Raw genomic sequence first — 20,561 nt, 5'->3', positions numbered from 1 at the left:
TACACAACTTTAAAAACATGGAAACTGGATCCATCTCCTTAACATTGAATCTTCATAGAAAAACCAACCTAAATTGTGCCTCATAACCAGAAGAGGGGAATACAACTCTGAGATCAACTATTAACTCATAAATTCCTAAAAATAAGTCCTTCAAACAAGGGGAATATGAAGTAAATCAAATACATGGACAAAGTGTCCCTAAAATATGGGGATAAAAGACCGCATCCTTAATTGATGAAATCAAAATTTGGCCCTTACGCACTCTATCAGAAGTATTTTCTGTGGCCAAAGTACCAGTGAAAAAAGTAATTGAAAAAAGACATATCAGCAAAACTCATTATCTTTTCAATGATTTCAACTATAAGCTAGTAAGTTCAAATTAAAGCAGCATCACACTACAGAGACTGGATAAGAGACCATCACAAAGTCCCCAAATTCAGAGTCCCGCAAAATCAATGAAGTCCCCAAATTCAACGTGACTCAGAGAATATGTATCAAACAGCCCTCGTGTACCATCTTGTATCTCCTCCCTTGGCCTGTTTGCTTTTCTGGTTGGAGTAAACTCAGTCTTACAGTTGAGAAGGCCTTATATCTTAGTGGTTGTCAAGATAGTTTTCTGTAGCCTACTTACCCTGGTTTACATCTCACTGACCCACTTCCGCAACTCTGTGAACCTGGGCAGGTTACTCTCCTCTATGCTTACTCCCTCCTTTTCTAAAACGGACATAATGGTAGTGTCAACTTCAAGGGTTTTTATGAAGATGAGCTATTTAATACATGTACAGAGCTTAGGTCTATATGCACATGTAAGAAACCCTTAATAAATGCTAGCTATTATTAGGACTGAATCCAAAATTGGGGGAAAAAACAGGGCATACATGTAGTTTTGATTATATAAACTAAAAAAATAAAAGAAGGATTGGTCAAATTTAAAGTAATACAGAAAAATAAATTTTACATTTGATTTTCAATTAAAATTAAACAAGGTCTTCTTCGATATTCTGAACATGCTTAACACTGACTTTAAGCTTTAGAATCCTATCATGAAGAATTCAAGAGGTCTAAGGGCTAATGATTCTCAGAAACAAACTCCATAAAGGAAATCAGAAAATGAAAGAGAACCGCTCTCCTTCTCCCAACTTTCCTGGGGTTAGTACACTCCATTTGTATCTGTGTCTCCAACAGCTGTGTGTATGCTCTAATTACAATGACCCAAGAAAAAAAAACACTGAATAATCTGCTGACTTGATATGGCTAGCAGAACATGCCATTTGGGGATAAAATTTTTATTAAGAGTTGAATAATGCTAAATTTGATTGAATGCACAGATAGCCACGATTCCTTCTTCTAAACATTCTGCCTAGAGAGAAATACAGATATTCAAGAAAGTGATACATGTTCTCCAAACGATAGCAAATAAACTGAAAATCCAAGAAGGGTTGACATTTATCAGGCTGACCCTCCTATAACAAAGCCCAATGGACATTTAACCGTCATGCAGGTAAAAGGATTAGTGAAAATGGTCAAACTATTCTGTTCCACCTGGGTGGCTACATTATCCAGCTCAGCTATCTTCATGATGAAAATAACCTGGTAAATCCCAGAACTTTGCTTTGCTTTTACGGCCTTAGGTTGAGCATATGTTTTATTTTGCACACTTTATTACTTGTTAAAGAGACAAAGTCCTGAAAAATAAGTATGGCTTCACAGACCAAACACTCTGTACCCTAGAGAGAATCTGAAGTGACTCAAGTCTCATTGACCAGTTTTTTTTTTTTTTTTTTAAATGCAATTGTCCTCAACTCAGAAAAACAAAGCAAGAGAACCTCCTAAGCTCCACAACTTCCCTCTTGCTCCAGATCAAAGGAAACAGAAGGCAAATAAATAAATATTTGGAGGTTAAAATTCAAGAAAAGTCACAATCGCCCAAAATGAGATGAATGTTCTCTGGATTTTTCTCTTTTTTCCCAGACCAAACTGTAATCCCCTGTTCAAAGCAGTGTATGGGAACATGTTAAGAATCTTATAAAGCTCATAAATATGTTGAAAATACAAATACAAAAGATGACTTCCTAGCTTGAAAATCTGTTCTTCTTGCTTCTAACATGACATACTGTGCAACTCTGCTAAAAATATATTTATAAAACAGAAACATAGTGCTCCTAGCTCAAACACTAGACAGTCACTGAGATTCTTCTGCTAACCTTAAAAATTTCATTCAGGGTTAAAATGAATTTAATAGCTGGCATCCTGTAGCTCCCTTCTTAGAGGCCTGAATAATGCAGAATAACAGGGAAGGTTTCCTAATATGCAAAGGCAACATATACATCATGAGCATTTATAAACTTGAGCTAGCCTAAACACTTTCCCGTGGGAAGCACAACTTGACAAGACTCCGACTTTTATAACCTGATCTGAGGGCTAAGAGCTCCCCCATAAAGATGACGCAAACACCCTAATGCACCGCACATTAAGCCCCAATGAAACAGCAACGTCCGTGTTTAACAACTCAGGCCTCCACTCAGCAATGGTTTAAATATAAGCATAATAAAGCAGATTAAAAAGAAAGAGGCTGTAATTACTTTTAGAAGAACTCAATCTCTTCTCCTATTATTGGTGAGCCTTAAAGGCTGAACACAGGTAGCAAAAATCACATAAAGGGTTGCATCCATCATGTTGCATCCATTATTTTAAAAAATTTAAGCACAGTAGTCAATAAAACATGCAGGGGAAATTTAAAAATTGAGAAAATAACATCCTGGACTAGTCCATGAGTCTTAAGCTAGCCATTATATCTTTCCTTGTTTCTTCTTGGAAAAGATCAATATTTTTCTTCTGATTTCAGGGCTGGGTATGCTACCTCACAGTGTGGGAGGGGCAGGGGGCAGGAGGGATCTGAATTCAACAGGTTCAGAAATGCCTGTCCTGATTTTATGATGAACCTTTGAAATGATGTCCATTATCTGGCTGGAGATTTTTCGATTATGAAGGAGAAAAAGACATTCTTATTTGACACTCCTTTTTTTTTTTTTTCAAATCTGTAATTCCTTGACTTCATGATGTATAATAAAGTTTACACAGAAGTGGATATGGTCAGTTACAAACATGTCCAAACTTCAATTATTAAAGCCAAAGAGATGTCAAATAATCTGAACTTGAAACTAGAAATCTTCAAATTTGTTTCAACTGTATCTTTTTCCCCCAACCCTATGTATCATGCTTGCACTCAGGTCAATTCAAATTATTTAAAACCATCCATGTCAAACCAAAATATAGATCAAAGCCACAGAGTTCTTAAGTCCTCTATTTTTGGCTTCTGTTCCTTTTTTTTTGGCCTAAAATGTCATAAATCTCTCATTAACCACCAACTGTCCTGAATGTTAAAAAAAAAAAAAAAAAGTTAATTGAAAAAGATGAATGAATCGCTCCTCTATTACTTCAACTGGTTTAAATTACAGATTGATGTTAATAATCCCTGGAATGAAATGACTATTTGTCTGTAATCCTCATATTTACCAACATCTTTCTATCAGAATACACACAAGCCATTAATTTGGTATCAATTTCTGACAAAACTGCATTAAAGAAATTCTACAGTCAGCATTTTACTTCCTACAGCTTTTAGTCTCCACACAGTTCACGTGCCAAGGAAAGAACCTCTCAAATGGCATTTCAGCAACACAAACATATGTGGATGAAAAGGGGCAGGGGGCAGAGTTCAGATGTGCTTTTATTCAATGTGTGCATATAGGGAAGCTCTCTGATATTTATTTCAGCATAAAAATATTAATAAGTTATTTATCTTCAGACATGTTTCTACATCAACATCTGGTGTGTGTATGAAGTATTCAAGATTAGCATTTGGCCTAAAATACATTCAGTGGCCTTTTCCCAAACTGAAGAAAGTTAACTCTCATTAGGCTGGTTTCTCTCTCCAATCATTTCTTTGAAAGGATCATCCACTTTTTCCATAGATCGCTGTCTCCTATTTTTAACCTATTATTTCTCTTTGGGAGGGGAAAAAAAAATGATTTTAACAAGATTATCTCCTTGCATGTGATCTCCTACCATTTCTGTCTTCTTTACTGGGCGCTGCCGCAAGGATTTAGGAGACAGCAGAGTCTAGGATCAGCTGTTTTATTTCTAGTTCTATTAGTTCAAACTCAGATAGCTCCCACATCTGTTTTATTTCTAAAATCACTGCCCAGGAAAAGTGTCCAGCTCATTCTACCCAAACATAAACTTTACTATAAATAACTAGGAACCTAACAAATAACTGTTTGGGGGAAATGGAAGTGTGTTTAAAAATCTGAATTCTTCCAAACTATAGGCCCTTAGTAATCTTGGTTTCAGAGCCTTCCTGACAGCCAGGATCAGCTTTCCTTAGAAGTTGTCCCCAGAGTGAACAAACTGAAACTCTGACCGGAAATCCAGGTATTAACATCATATTCCTCGCTAATTGTAAAACACCATTTCACATACTAACATTATTCACTTCTAACCCTTTTATCTAAGACACGTATTTGCTTTCCAATCATAGTTTGACAGCAGAGTGTATCTGACATAAGACAGTGAAATGATCTTTAATAAGACAGCAGTTCAAAGCATGTAGCTTTCATGCATAATAACTATGTTGGCTTAATTTGCTACGCCACAGAAATCATTCTATTTGTGGAAATTCACAAAGTAAGATGGAATTTTTAAGAGCGCTTTCCAAAGATGAAACTGGATTTTTTATATCTTCTTTATTTCTCCCTTAAAGTGATAAGACTGCCATTCTGACATTTTTAAAGGACGTGGAAATTTCTCTTCTGATCCCTCTTAAGAGCATTGCAAAATATATTCACTACCTGTTATATATAACCCGTTCTCCTGCCTTTCTTAATTGGCACTAAGTCAAAAGAGAGGTCTAGAACAAATGTGTTATAACTACTGAGTTGATAAAAATAACTGATATTTTCAGGGATTAAGGAGGTCAAATAAAGTGTGATGCAATTTCATTAATTCTCCAGTACTTCTTCTAATCACTCCTGTAGAAGGTTAATATTAAACCTAATATGTTTTGAAATCCCTGGCCTAATAATACAATAAAAATCTACAGACTGTAACAGAAACTAATACACTTTCTCAAGCTGATCATCAGTGTCAACTATACTAAAATTGGTAAAATGAAATGAATACATTACTTAAGTGTCCGTTCTGCATTTCATTCTATTTCAAATGGTGGATTTTTTTTTTCATCTCACATATGCCATAAACTAATACAGAGGGCAGATCAAAAAGGTATGCCATTTTTAATAAAAGTAGAAATCTAAATTACTACTAAATGCTTTCATAAATTGCCATTTTCCTTAAATACAAGAAGGAATGCTTTACTGGTCCTCACCAAGGTCATTCTGGTATCCCTGGTACTTACAATCACATTGACTTCTTTCTGAATCAATGTAAAATTTTATTTCCAAAGTTTCATTTGCAATTATGTTGCTTTTAAGTAGTACATCTCTGCACTCACCAGTGTGAGCCAGTTCTGGTCCAGTTTAGCGTAAAATCAAATCCTCATCTAAGACACAAGAAAGACTCGCCTTGAAGGAAAGACTCTCCCTGAAGGAAAGACTATAGCCAATTTTTATAATCTACAACTAGAACAAAGCATGAATTACTATCATGTTGAACCATAAAGATTAGTGCCATTTTTGGAAGACTCTGAAAACATCAAATTACCATGAAATATGTCCAGAAATATGAAGCCTAGCTAATTCCATGAAAAGACTTCTCCCAGCCTAATAGAAATGTTGGGATTAGTTTCCATGATGAGAGGCTAAAGATAACTCTTGAACACACATTTGGATCAAACAAATGTGTCTGTCTCTTCTGCTTCATCAAGCAGGCTACCCCTTCGATACTGGGAGCTTGACTTTAACATGCATGTAAGATTTCACATTTCATTACTGACAACTTTTTCTGTACAAAGAGATCACAATACAAAGCACAAACCTGTACATCATAGGTCCCGTTTAGTAAAACAGGCCTTGAGGAACTGATATCCTGCAACACACCAGAAAGCACAGATCGGTTGACTTTCTGGAAGTCTTTGGAATGGCTGAACTGCACCATATTATGAAGGGCCAAGATTTTGCTGTCCAGCTCAGCATCCTGCCTGGTGCGGTTATGCAGTCCTAAGTGATACTTTCGGAAGTGCTTAATCAGATCTGTGGGGTCGTTGCCATAGTAACCGTATCCACAGATATTGCATTTAAAGTCCTGAAGCTCTGGAGACAGAGGTGCCGGGTCTGGGTTGTCATTAACCAGTACGTCGGTTTTCGATTTATTCAGTCTGACACCCCCATCTGAAGGCACTTGTGGGTTTTTTGAGGCCACTGAAACTGGGCTTGAGCCTTGACAATTGGCTTGACCACTCTGCACTTGCCCTGTTTCCTCTGTAGCCTTCGGTGACATCTTCTGATCTTCCTTCATCTCCAGTGAGTCCCCTGATGGGGTGCAGGCCATATCTTGAGGGTCATCTGCCTCTGCTCTTTGAGGAGACTTCAAGGGCTCACAGACTCCCCCAGCAGCTGGAGAAGAGAAAGCCAACATATTTCTCTCTGTCACCTCATCATGTGAATAGGAGGGAAGGTTTCCTCCCTTACTGGAGTTTTCATAATTAAAGCCAGCCTTCTCACTCAGGACTGAGCTTTTCAAGTCCTTCTTGCTGCTAGAAGATGGATCCTGGACATGCAAGCTATGTTCCTCCTTATTATTTAGTTCTGTAGCATCACTCTGATCCGTATTTTCTGACATCTGATCTGCAGAAAATTCTTTGTTCTTTCCAGGTCCCTTGCTTTCTGTACCGACAGGCTCCAGGGTCTGACCCTCGCCTTCACTAGCAATGTTTCTCAGAGGGGGGTTCTTTTTCCGGACCATATCTGTAAAAACACAAGGGAAAGGAAGATACAGGGTTATTTGAAATTTGCAGGCATGTAATCTAATCGAGAACAATTTCCTTACTCTATTCAAGGCTTTTTAAGGCACAGAACAAAAAATTGTCTAGGAAAAAAAAATCAGTTTTAAAAATAGCAAAAAACTGAAACTGAAGCCAACAATTTACATTTAGAATTATTTTTGTCACAAAGGGTGGCTCATTTATTACTTTAAAATGATTTCATGAATATCAAGGTATTAACTATTATTACTAGCTCTATCCTTCCTATAAGTTAATCTTGCCTGCCAATTACATTTTTTGCTCAGTTTCTTTCTTCAGTTAGAGTTGATAGATAAATGTATCTATATTTATCCATGTTATATACTATGTGTAATATGTACACATGTTATGTTTATAGAGTATATATAGTTGTTTATGTTTACAGAATATATATTTTGTGTTTATTTATATGATATGTATATGTGTATATAAACAACTATAAAGTGAAACTAGATACTGTTACACACTGCACAACCAAGATATAAATATAGTTTTAACCAAAATATCCTCAGAGTCGAAAGACAGAAAGAGCATGTTATAAACAAAGTGAAAAATGCCTCTTTACTTTTAGGAAAGGAGGATAACAAACGTTTCATCTCTACCCTACCGATAAATTATGTTAAGCCCCCTTTTGAGGGGGCTTGCCTGAAAGAAGGGGGACCTGGTAGACATCAAAGTGACCAGGCTGGGCTTTGCTAGTACTCCATCCAGCATGATGGAAACCTAACTTAAGGTTTCCAGGCACAGTGTGGTGGAAACAATACCCATCCCACCATTAGGAACTCAATGGAAATTGATTAAAGTAAATATTCAGTTGAACTATGTGACATTGTCATTCTGGCAAACTGTTAGCAGTTGCCTATGGTACACCTTCACACGCTAGCAAAACCATGCCTTCAGGGTCCACAGAAGAAAACGGTGGGGAGTATAATGAGTCAGAACTCTTAAGGAGTTATGTCTAAGGAGCTAAGAAACAAACTGTATCCTGTCAATAGAAGAATGCAGCAACAAAGCCTTGAGGAGAACTGATGTTCATGGCTTGTGTTCCTAAATTCTCCAACCAAACAACTGAAACAATTCTGTAAGCCATCACCCCAACTGTCTCTCAGAAAAATTCACCTGTAGACTGACCAATAAACCAAGCCTTCTTTACTAGCTGACGCTACCACAAGGGCAGATTTAAGACAGATAGTTACATCATGATTATCCAAAATGTCCTCTACTGGAGAATCCAAATCCACAGCACATTTCAGTTGTTCTCACGTATAATTTCTCACAAGTGCAGAAGAACCACACTGGCTTTGGATATGTGGGTAAATCTTTGCTTGTGAAAAGCCGCTTATGCAAAATTTTTATAATAGGAATCACTGAACCAAGACAATGCACTAGATAGAATAAGGAATTGGTTAGAAGGTAAAAATTCACCTTCTTGAATAACATCACAAACAGTATAACTGTACTTAAGAGAATACACTGCTTTTCTTACATGCCAGAAACATCAGTCATCAAATATTCATAGACTCTCTCACATAGAACAGTAACAACCAAAAGGAAAACAGCTACTTATAGGATGAAAGGCTGCAGTTTCAAGGGAAGGTGATAGTCATGAGCCATGTAAGCCAGCCTGGCATGGGGATAGCGGATGGAGTGTGGTCTTTACCTTGGTGTCACTACCACTAGCTCCTAAAGTTAACTAAGCCATGTAACCATCGTTAAAAAAAAAAAATGGAACACTGGTTAAATAATTTATCTTATAACATTTGCATTTTAATGCCTCGTTTGTTGATGTTGACATTTTAGGAGACTTCTATTTTTCTGTCAGAAGAGACAGTGCTTGGGAACTTGTGCCAATGAATGGAAGACTGGAAGGCAGTTTCACTGGTAGTCAACTAAGAAGGAAAGAAAAAAAAGAGAATAAAAGGGACGCTTGAGAAATTAAAGGGATGCTTGAGAATAAAAGGGAAGCTAGGGCCTAAAATATAAGAGTCTGAGTAAAAAATATACTGCTTTAACTTGACCTACAGAAAAGGAAATCCGAATTTACAGAGTATCAGCCATTCCCACATACAAAAATGTGATGATCGGGTACAGCATCAGGCCTTTCCCTCCAGAATTTCCTGTTTGTTTTTCCATTAGATTTAACATTGCTTCCATCATATAAATAAAATCCAACAGTGATGCACCAAAATGACATAAATACAGCTATATGGAAAAGATAAAAATCTATATGAAAGTCAGGATTCATGAAGAAAAGAGGATGAAATAATCCAATTCATTAAGATTATCCTTCCATTAAAATGAAAAGAAAATGGTTTATTTTGTTGTTGTTGTTTAATCACTAAATCATGTCCAGCTCTTTTGCAACCCCACGGACTGTGGTTCACCAGGCTCCTCTGCCCAAGGGATTTCCCAGGCAAGAATGCTGGAGTGGCTGGCCACTTCCTTCTCCAGAGGATCTTCCAGACCCAAGGATCGAACCCATGTTTGCTACATTGCAGGCAGATACTTTACCGCTGAGCCACCAAGGAAGCCCCAAAATGGTTTGTGCCCACATATCAAGGTCAAGGAGATGAGAAAAACAGCGAGATCTTACTAGCAATGGAACTAAGATAAACATTTATTAGAGATGAACAGATAACAATGTGCTAATAATTGAAAAAATTAATGTATTTTCCCAAAAAATACATGGATCTTGCTGATTTATTATCATCATGAAGAAATGTAATTGGTTATAGTTAAAAAACTATTCAACAAGCATTTATCTTGATTAAGAGACAATATGATTTGCTTAAATTATCATCCTTCCAAATTTCAGTGCCTTCTTCCACCCAAGAACAAACCTTTACAACTCATATGAGTCACTGAATAAAGCCCTTAATAATATACATTGCAAAGAATGTTAAACTGCTAAAACTTCAAACAAGCATCAGAAAGGTCACTTAGTTTTGTTTTGGTTTTTTTTTTGCTGTGGAGGGAAGGGGCATGTTCTTTTTAGTTGCTTTAAAAAAAAATCATGGTTAATTTAGTTGACTACACTTTGAAGTAGTTACAGAAAAAATAATTTTTTACTGGAATGATATCGCCATAATTTTTCAGAATGACATATTATGTAAATATAAGCACATTTGCAATACTTTTAAGTGGAAGAAACTCCCCTAGCAACTCATAAGTTAGATACCATAAGACTAGACCCACCCTCAAGTTATTATCTGTAAGACAAATAACAGATTGCATGACGTTGTACTGTGTGCCAAGAACTTTTCCAGTTAACATTTTCACTTGAAAAAATAGATCACATACTTGTAAAATCATACCCAGCATTGACTTCATAAGGCATGTGGCTTTAGAGTGCTTTTTACAATTATTAATTCTATTAGTCAACTAGCAGGAGGGCTAATGCAATTGTCTTAGAAGATGCTCAGAAGACACAGAAGACATTTGGAGAGCTGATCTGTACATCTGCAAAACAAAACAAAAAAATATTTTCCTTCCTAAATGATGTAAACATATTTGAATGAATCACACCTAAAATACATTAATATGCTAGCACCACAGGCTGCTTGAAAGATACCTGATAAAAGCAGGAGCAAAGCTTGGGCAAGATTTTCTCCCTCCGCTGGGTTTTAATAAAGCAGCAGGAGGAGGAGGAACATGATATAAAAGATTACAGAAGTCATTTTCACAGCTGACTGTGATGCTGGCAAAATTAGTTAAGCTCGAACTCCCCCTGAAACCTAAGAACCACAATACTTACCTATACTGGGGTGGGGATAAAACATCTTAATAATTACAGAGGGGATCTGCTCTGGAAAAGATACAAAGTACACCTGCCAATGCAGCACAGTCACAGCTAAAGACAGGGAGTGGTACCCATTACAGTTTCCTCCAGATTCGTAGTACCAGGGTATACATACCATGAGGCTGAGAAGAGAACTATTTCAATGTCATAAGGAATTCTGTATCAGATCTAAGTACACCTTACCAAGAGTTACAGAAACGTTACACGTTATGTGTCACCTTTTTATCTATTTTGTGTTATATTTTCATTTTGATAAATAAGATTGTAAAGCTATGACTGAACCAGCATTTAACCATCCTTATATCATCATTTTTAAATTGTCTGAATGAAAGTATTGAGGTAGGGTCATAATATAATTGAACAGATATACTGTGTGTGTGTGTGTGTTCGCGTGTGCATGCACGCATGTGAATGCTAAGTCACTTTAGTCTGTACTAGACTCTTTGCAACCCTATGGACTAGAGCTCAACAGGCTCCTCTGTCCATGGAATTTTCTAGGTAAGAATATTGGAGTGAGTTGCCATGCCCTCTTCCAGGGGACCTTCCCGACCTAAGAATCGACTCTGTGTCTCTTGAGTCTTTCGCACTAGCAGGTGGGTTTTTACCACTGGCGCCACCTAGGAAACCATATATATATATATATATATATATATATGTATAATCACATCAGTGTACCTTAGTCATCAGTTTTGGCAAGTCTTAAACTTTTCATTCTATTATACAACAATATTCCTCACACTGACTCCCACAAAATTTCAAAATGCCAATCAAAGTAGGTCCAGTATAGACATTCATTTAGACAACAGGGTAATATATGAATAAAAAGTGAATGGACGAAGAAGCTGAAGAATCTGAATGAGCACTACAAAGTCAAAAGTGACAACTTCAGTCCTCTATTTAATTATGAGATAAAAACTGACCAGGGAACTGGAGAGGGATGCGGAGGGTGATAGTGAGCATTCCCATATTTACATCACTTTCCACCTATACTTGGAGAAGGAAATGGCAACCCACTCCAGTATTCTTGCCTGGAGAATCCCAGGGATGGCGGAGCCTAGTGGGCTGCTGTCTATGGGGCTGCACAGAGTCGGACATGACTGAAGTGACTTAGCAGCCACCTATACTAACACATGAATACTATTATGTGCCACGGCAGTTAAGCAGGTTCAAAATAAATTTAGCTCCCTAAAAATGCTCTATCTGTATTAATTTTTATTACTGAGATATGACATTCCATTTGCAAAAAAATCTCAATTTCCATTATTTCCTCCTACCTTAAAAGTTTTCTTTGCATTTTTAGTGAAAGAGTTTACTATAAAAAAGCAATAGGGTACCACAATATTTCTGTGTTGCAGTATTACTTGGACAGGTTTATGCAGTGGAAATAATCAGCATTAGAGCTTAAAATAGAATTCTAGTAACTACTTTATCTCACTGATTAAAATGCTTAAATATACAAGGAAAAAAATTTTTTTCTATAAACAACTGTGAATTATGTTCTCAAAATGGCACCTTTAGAACCAAAGGAATATGTTTTCTATTATTACCCAGATATTCTGAACTGCCCACTATTTAGTTTTATTTCATCTATATGAATATCTAAACGTATACACACATGCATGTATACATGTGCGCATGCTAAGTCACTTCAGTCATGTCCGACTCTTTGAGACCCTATGGACTGTAGCCCACCAGGGTCCTCTGTCCACGGGATTCTCCAGGCAAGAATACTGGAGTGGGTTGCCATGCCCCGCTCCAGGGGATCTTCCTGACCCAGGAATCGAACCCATGTCTCTTATGTCTCCAGCATTGGCAACCAGGTTCTTTAACACTTAGCCATCAAGAAAGCCCATATACACACATATATTTATGGAATACACTTGCTCAAAATAACCCTGTTGTAGATAATCAAAATAATTATCCTATCAAAGGAATAAGCTATCACAGTAATTTAAAAAGAGAGCTGAGATCACACATCCATTCAATGCAGATGAGGGTGAAGTTTCATTTCCATTAGAAGAGAAACTCCTTGAAGGTAAGAGATAACTCCTCTATGCTCTGTGGCAACTTGATCCTAAACACAGTAAAGAATCAAAACCTCTTTAAGAAGGTGGAACGGTACAAAGAGCACATGCAGCCAGTTTCTGAACCTGATTCAAATCACCTGCTGATGTAATCAAGGGCAAGCCCCTTTCTTTCTCAGAACCTCTCTACTTATGTGTATATTGAGGGAATTACAATAAATTATTTCTAACCTGCTCTCTGCCTCTGAGACTCTAGGATGATGCTGGCTAACGGCTTAGGCACTTTAGTTTCCCCTTTACTCAATTTCCTTGAAAGTCTACAAAACACTAAGCCATCAACAACTAAGCGTGGCATCAATATCACTGACACCTACCATTCACTTCTCCATTTCCTCCAACTTCCATTCATTCATTCAACAACTGTACATCCAGCATCACCTATGAGCTGAACACAGAAAGCAAGAGGACTTCACTTTTAATATTTGTCATCAGTATAAGAGAGGAAGGATGTTTTTCAAAAAGTAAAGAAAATATTATATGGAACTTCTCTTGCTCAAAAAAAACCTAAAATGAGTACCTACCTATCAAGTAAGGCACAATTATTATAAGAAATCAGCAAATGCATACAGGCAATGAAAGGGAATTAAAAGTAATTTTGGAGTGTCACTCTCCAAGTTCCAAGTATGCATTTTTTTAATTTTGTAATACTTTTATTACAATTATTGTGATTTTTGCCATACGTCGACATGAATCAGCCATGGGTGCACATGTGTCCCCCCATCCTGAACTCCACTCCCACCTCCCTCCCCACCCCATCTCTCTGAGTTGTCCCAGAGCACCAATTTTGAGTGCCCTGCTTCATGCATCAATTTCCAAGTATGTATTTTTAAAAGCTCATTTAAGTTAAAAAATAGTACTGATGAATATCCTTCACACTATGTAATGAACACGCACTAATGATATGAAATTTGGTTTATATATATATGTATATATAGTATATGTGTATAATATATACAAAACCTGAACAAAACTGAAAATTAGAGAAGCAAGATGATGTAATCTCACCTCAATCTCTAATCCTGCTGAGTATGATTTGAATTTTAAGTAGCAGTTCTTATCATCATAATATATAATACCAGATGACATCTTCTTCTTGTTTTTCCAGATCATAAAACTCTCAAGGATTTAAAACCAAAGCTTAACACAAAAAGAAAAGATATGACAGTCTTCTCCTTAATATATGCTCCTTCCAGGCTTGTTTGTATCAACAGCCCAAGAGTATTGAGTTATTAACTACACATTTCTTATAGCTTTTATTAAAGAAAAAAATAAAAAGGAAAGAAGAAAAAAAGAAAAGCAAACTGCTTCTTTTGATCAAAAGTCCCCCACAAAGAATTTAAAGAATTAAGCAAATGATAGCAAAATAAAAGGAAGGTCGACTTTTGGGCTCTTGGCAAACTAGATAGCTTCCATATGAACAACATATAAAGTTCACTTTTTAAAGAACATATGTGTTTGCTCATTGGTTTAGAGGGAAAAAACTTGAATCCTGTCTACTCCGTATATACAGATCAAAATCAGATCACTTAAGTGAACTATAAAACGCAAGAGGACATTGTTTATCCAATCGCAAACCCAAGAATTGCTAGAGTTTAAATGTTTTCTGTTTCTACTTCAATGGTAGGTCACTTTTTTTGTAAACTGCTTCAAACTTCATAAACCCAATGTCAAATCCTGTTCTTTGCTATCCATGTCTATTTAATTTGCTCTCTCTGAATTGATTATTCCTGAATCTTTAAAGGTATTTTTGGACATCTTAAATCCTTTTGAGATTTAAATGTCATCACCTTCAAACAACTCCCATCAAATAAATCTCTTATTAATTCACATCAAATTAATCCATAATGATCGCTTCTATTAGCATATGCTTCAGAGCACAAAGCCCATTAATAGTCATCTGGACACTAGAACTAACTGGAGCTTTAGTGAGATAAAATGCACACTATTTAGATATCCGATTTCAAAGAGTTCTGATGCTGGCCCAAATACGTTTTATTAGGCTTTTATTTCATCATGCTATGTGGTCTATATTTTAAATATCTCATTTCAAATGTACTAGTCTAGGTAAAAGGAGATAGTCGATTAAGTAAGTAATAATGTCATATTTGCCAAAATGAGTATCCATGTATATATATACATCTTAGAGAAAGAATTTCAGTAAGTACTTACTCCTATTAAACAATTACAAAAAAAGAAAATGGGGGGGGGGTTTGACTTTAAAGATTTTTAGACATTTAAAAGTCTAAATGAAACTGTAGGATATACCTGAAAAAAATGAAGCATGCACCTACTTCATTAATGGGAAAACTGAAACAGAGTAAGTGTACATTATGGAAAATCAGAGAAAGGATCATTATTTTCCCCTTCATAACAGGTGAGAGGCAAATGTATTAAAATCTCTGATTTGAATAAGATCACAATTTCACTAAACAAATTAAGAAACATTACTATTCATTGCCCATACATATGTCATTCTTCCTTTTGTTTTCCTCTCCAAGAAAAAAAAAAATTAAAAAACATCTACAATGACAACTGTTGATTCAAACAGGCCAATCTGACTTTGCATGTTTGCCTGAGCCAGGCTCAACTTTATCCTTTCTTCTTTGTTAAACTGAGACTGTTTCAACTGGTCCAAGGGCAAAGACCCAAACATAGCACTTCAGTTCAAAAAGAACAGCTCATGGAAAAGTATGCATGCATCTCTTTATCTAGACGGTTATGAGAGAAATTGACATTTCATTTGTATGTAAATTGGATTTCTACTGATAACAAAAATAACGAGTGCTGTGCTCTGTAGGAATGCCTTTGACTTTCTTCCTAGCGTTTGCCAAAATACATCTTTGTATATTAAAGGTAGTTTACTTTTAATATACAATGTTGCTTTGTCTGTTTTCCAATCTGTTATTCAATTGAAAAGAAAGTCTCAATTACCTCAATCCAGCTCTGTAACTGGCGAACAGCTGTCTCAGTCCTCCCATAAGAAATCTGTGTCAGTCACTACAAATCCATTTGGTAAATTAACATGCATGTACAATATGGTGAATCTAACGGATGCATGCCATGACAATTCAATAAGAATGCTCACCATCTTCACATAACTGCTTAACCAAGTGTATTAGGCAAAGTTTTGGCTCATTTTTTAAAATTCATTTGTTTTTGGCTGTGCTGGGTCTTCATTGCTATGCACGGGGTTTTCTTTAGTTGAGGAGAGCCAGGGCTACTCTTCATTGTGATTTTCTTCATTTTTTTTTTTTTGAGAGTACAAAACCAGATACAAGATTAAAACAATTGCCATGAAAGATATTGAGAGCTAATACTGGTTTTATATATATGAAAGCAAAAGTCGCTCAGTCCTGTCTGACTCTTTGTGACCCCAAGGACTATACAGTCCATGGAATTCTCCAGGCCAGAATATGGAGTAGGTAGCCTTTCCCTTCTCCAGGGGATCTTCCCAACCCAGGGATCAGACCCAGGTCACTTGCATTGCAGGTGGTAAAGAATTTGCCAAGGCAGGAGACATGGGTTCAATCCCTGAGTAAGGAAGATCCCCTGGAGGAGAAATGGCAACCCATTCCAGCATTCTTGCCTGGTGGGCTACAGTCCATGGGGTCAAAAAGAGTCGAACATGACTAAGCAACTGAGCACGCACACATACACACACATGCATATACACACATATTTTAAAATATTAATTTATATTATATGTAGTTCTGTGTTAACCTTCACTTTCTGTGTTAAATACAATATTTTTCATAATATGAAATTTAACAAATGTCATATACAACTCATAGCAATGTGTGTATATATATATAAATATGTATGCATATATACAAATGTGTGTGTATATATATATATATAAATAGCCAGTGATGGGGAACATAAATTTCTGCCATCATATTCAACAGTTCTTGCTTACAACATTATTATTAACATAGCAACAACAAGTTACTGGTAAGTAGCTCGCAAACCCCTACTTGCTCATCCCTAAGGCACCAAAGGAAGCAGCTTAAAAACTCTCACCCATTAGATACTAACAGTTCAATAAGTAATCTGCCAGGTAAGGCACAAATATCATGAGATATCAGCAAATGCATACAGGCAATAAAAGAGAATTCAAAGTAAGTTAAGAGTGTCTGCTGCTCTGTATGTAAGTTCCAAGAGGCCAGGGATCTTTGTTTAGGATGTATTTTTAAAAGCTCATTTAAGTTAATAAACAGTACTGATGGATATCTTTCACACTGTGTAATGAAGAACACAGTGTGTGTTAGTTGCTCAGTCGTGTCTGACACTTTGCAACACCATGGACTGAGGCCCCTCTGTCCATGGAATTCTATAGACAAGAATATTGGAGTGAGTAGCCATTCCAATCTCCAAGGGGATCTTCCTCACCCAGGGATTGAACACATTCTCCTGCATTGCAGGTAGATTCTTTACAGTCTGAACCACCAGAAAAGCCCAAAGAACACACTAATGATGTAATATCTGGTTTATATACCACCCTGTGTGCTGTGCTTAATCGTTCAGTTGTGTACAACTCTTTGCCATGCCATGGGCTGTACCCCGCCAGGCTCCCCTGTCCACCGGGAATTCTCCAGGCAAAAATGCTGGAGTGGGTTGCCATGTCCTTCTCCAGGGGATCTTCCCAACCCAGGTATTGAACCCAGGTCTACCCACACTGCAGGTGGATTCTTTACTGTCTGAGCCACCAGGGAAGCCCCAAAATACTGGAATGGGTATCCTATCCCTTCTCTGTGGTATCTCTTCCCAGTCTGTCCTCTTCTTCCTGAACCAGGAATTGAATCAGGATCGCCTGTATTGAAAGCAGATTCTTTACCAGCTGAGTACTACTAGGAAAGCCCATTATACCCTAGTTATTGCTAAATGCTTAATGTAAGCAACTCAGCATCATTTTCTCTTCTGATGAAAACAAAAAACTTTATAGACACAGGATGGAATCATTCGTCTTTTTTTCTTTTTAAGTACATTGAAATTTTCCAAAGAAAACTGGTCCTGTTTTAAACAGAAAATGTTTTAAAACTGGAAGGCAACTTATTATAGTAGAATAGGTTAAATCACTTTTTTCTGACTCTTAGGATGACAAAAGCTCTACGTATGAAGGGAAAGAAAAGTACACACAGAATTCCTTCATAATTTGTAAAACTTTTTTTTTTTTTAATAAACCATTGTTTCAGGACAGTCTTCCCATGCTCACCCCAAACTTAGCTAGGCTCTACCTGGAATTTTACTATGATAACTTCTTAAGTACAGCTGACAAGAAGAAAATCAAGAATTTTCTCTATGTTCTTTCAATGATACTAGTTTTTTTAAAAGAAATGTAAGGAAGTTCTTTGTTCAAAGTAAGTTTAGTGGAAACTGTATACTTTATACCTGCCTCTTCACAGATGCAGTGTACATTAGCTACTACAGCTCTGAAAAGTCCTGGGAATTATACAGCGGGGGAGTCTGTTCTATTTGGATTGGAATTTCCCGATCGCATTTGGCTTTAAGTCACCTACTGCCATATACCAACAACACTAATGTTCTGCTGAGCACAGTGCCGGATGCTGCTCTGTACAGTAATTATCTTCCTGTCTTAACATATGTAAAATTTCTAAAATATTACATAAAATAATACGTGATGTTTTAAAACAAAATAAGTATCCCTTCATTAATCAGCAAGAAAACTGAGATGTTTTGATATGAAGTAGACCATTTTGAAGGGTTTTGTATTTTTTTCCAGCCTGGTTATAAACATTAAAAGATCAGGATCTATTATCATTAAAGATTTAGATTCAGTATTTTAACAGAATGTGTAATGGTAGAGATCACAGTCATGCTGGAAGGCCAAGGGGAAAAAATGCATGAGATAAACATCAATGCACATTACAATCTCTGATATCCAAATCATATATGCATAAGCATGTATGGATATAAGCTGAGTGTTATCTCTGAGCTTAACAGTTTACACAAATATAACTGCATAAAGAATTTTTTTTAATGTGATTTATTTTTCAGTGATTCTTTCAAATGTTGCCTACCACACTTCATCAATTTAAGGCACTACCACCTTGGATACTAAATCTGCCTCATTCTTTTATAATAACTTAAAATTTATCTGATTAAAATTAGGAACAGAAATATGGCAAAGAGTTTAGGGAGCTAAAGTGTGTGGACAAAGGTTAGAGAATGACCCAGAAATGTACTGAGGGACTCTACAGTAGCATCAGTGGTTCTCAATTGCTTGAAAATACTGGACAGAATAGATCTAATCCACATGCAAATCCCATTCCCAGCTCAGTCTCTGCTTCCACATTCATCTCTGCTCATAATAAAAGATAGAACTAATGCCTGGACCATTGTCAAGAAACATGTGTCTTAGGACTAAGTATGTGACTGCATCCTTTCCTATAAAGCTTAATAGAATCTGGTTTGTGTTTCTGTGTGTAGAAGAGAAATGATCTATATGGAGGGCAGACTCCCTACATCACCCTTGCAAATCAAAGGCTCTAGCTTCTTGGGCTTTTGGATTTTGTTCTACTGTTACTGCTTTCCCCTTACCCCCAAAGATGAAAACAAAAGATTAACAATAAATTTAAAAATAGAAATAGCTGTGTAGATGCCAAAGTAAATGTGAAACAGGGAATTAATTTGAAGTTAATTTTAAACTCAAAGCCAGCATAGGAGTGAGGTCACAGTGAGGGCCAAGTGTGAGAGGACCAGCACGTATTCAGGTTACTCTTAGACCCCAGAGCACCTCCTTCACCATTCACCAATTGAGAAAGAATGGTGATGTCATGCATATGAGTGGGGCTGCAGAATTAATAAGGGCAGAAACAGGCTCACTCATTAAATACTTTATACAGCTAATCTATTCAATGTTCACATTCAAGTTCAACATAAACTTAAGAATCTATCTAACCACACACACGGACACACACATACATCTTTGGAAAAGATTTCCACCACCCGCACCCCAATTAGTCATTTCTTTTCTCTGTCAATCTTGTTGTGGACACCTGTCATAAGAAGAGTAAAGGAAAAAAATATATATTTATATAATTCCAGATTCAGGTGTTTTCCAAATAATTCCTTCAAAATCTAATCAAATTTTGAAAGAAAACAAAATTCAGAACTAGACTTCTTAGGCTCACAATTGTGAATGTTAATGTATATCATAACCTAAATTTTTAGTTAATACAAAATATTTCCTATGTTGTTACCATGAGCTGGGCACTATGCCAAGAATGTATTATCTCCTTTAATTTTCATTTTCAACAATTATTTAAGTAAGATACTATTATTGTTCACATTTTACAGCCGAAGTAACTAAGATTTAGAAAAGTTAGATCAACTTGCTGAGGTCAGAGGCTTAGGACATAGAAGAGTTAAGTCTGAAGGAGTCTAAACCCAAAATTGGTTTACCATTGCATTTCTCACAAACCCCCTAACATTTTTATGAACCATAATTAAGCAAGGCATTCACAGATATAAAACTGATATAAACTTCCTGATAACATTTTACAAAGATTATCATCAAATGCACTTAAGGTACTGGATCGGTTCTATCCTTGTGGCAAGCAAAAATACAACCTTCTCAATATTCTCATGGACTACAGTGTTATCCTAACTTTTGAATTGTCCTCCTAATACCCAGCACATTACTAAAGTTACCAAATTATTAAAGTCTCTAACTGGATTC

General features: G+C 36.5%; 1 protein-coding gene across 9 annotated transcripts in view; it reads right to left on the bottom strand.

Moving 5' to 3' along the window:
- The window catches only part of TRPS1 (transcriptional repressor GATA binding 1), a 279,210-nt gene that overhangs the window by 215,464 nt on the left and 43,185 nt on the right, over nt 1-20,561 (bottom strand). For 4 of the 9 annotated variants that reach the window (XM_061439101.1, XM_061439103.1, XM_061439106.1 and 1 more), the window contains exons 2-3: nt 10,280-10,438; nt 5,995-6,923 (exon numbers count right to left, since the gene is read on the bottom strand). In XM_061439101.1, coding sequence (XP_061295085.1) covers nt 5,995-6,923; nt 10,280-10,316 — 966 coding nt within the window. In that variant the 5' untranslated portion in view covers nt 10,317-10,438. Of the gene's footprint in view, nt 1-5,994; nt 6,924-10,279; nt 10,439-13,176; nt 13,248-20,561 lie in introns of all 9 variants that reach the window. The other 5 variants (XM_061439109.1, XM_061439108.1, XM_061439110.1 and 2 more) reach the window with 3 other exon arrangements.

The sequence above is a fragment of the Bos javanicus genome, chromosome 14, assembly GCF_032452875.1.
Source record: "Bos javanicus breed banteng chromosome 14, ARS-OSU_banteng_1.0, whole genome shotgun sequence".
In the NCBI taxonomy this organism is placed as follows: Eukaryota; Metazoa; Chordata; class Mammalia; order Artiodactyla; family Bovidae; genus Bos; species Bos javanicus.
Note: the sequence above shows the minus strand (reverse complement) of the source record. Positions and strands in the feature narration are given on the sequence as shown.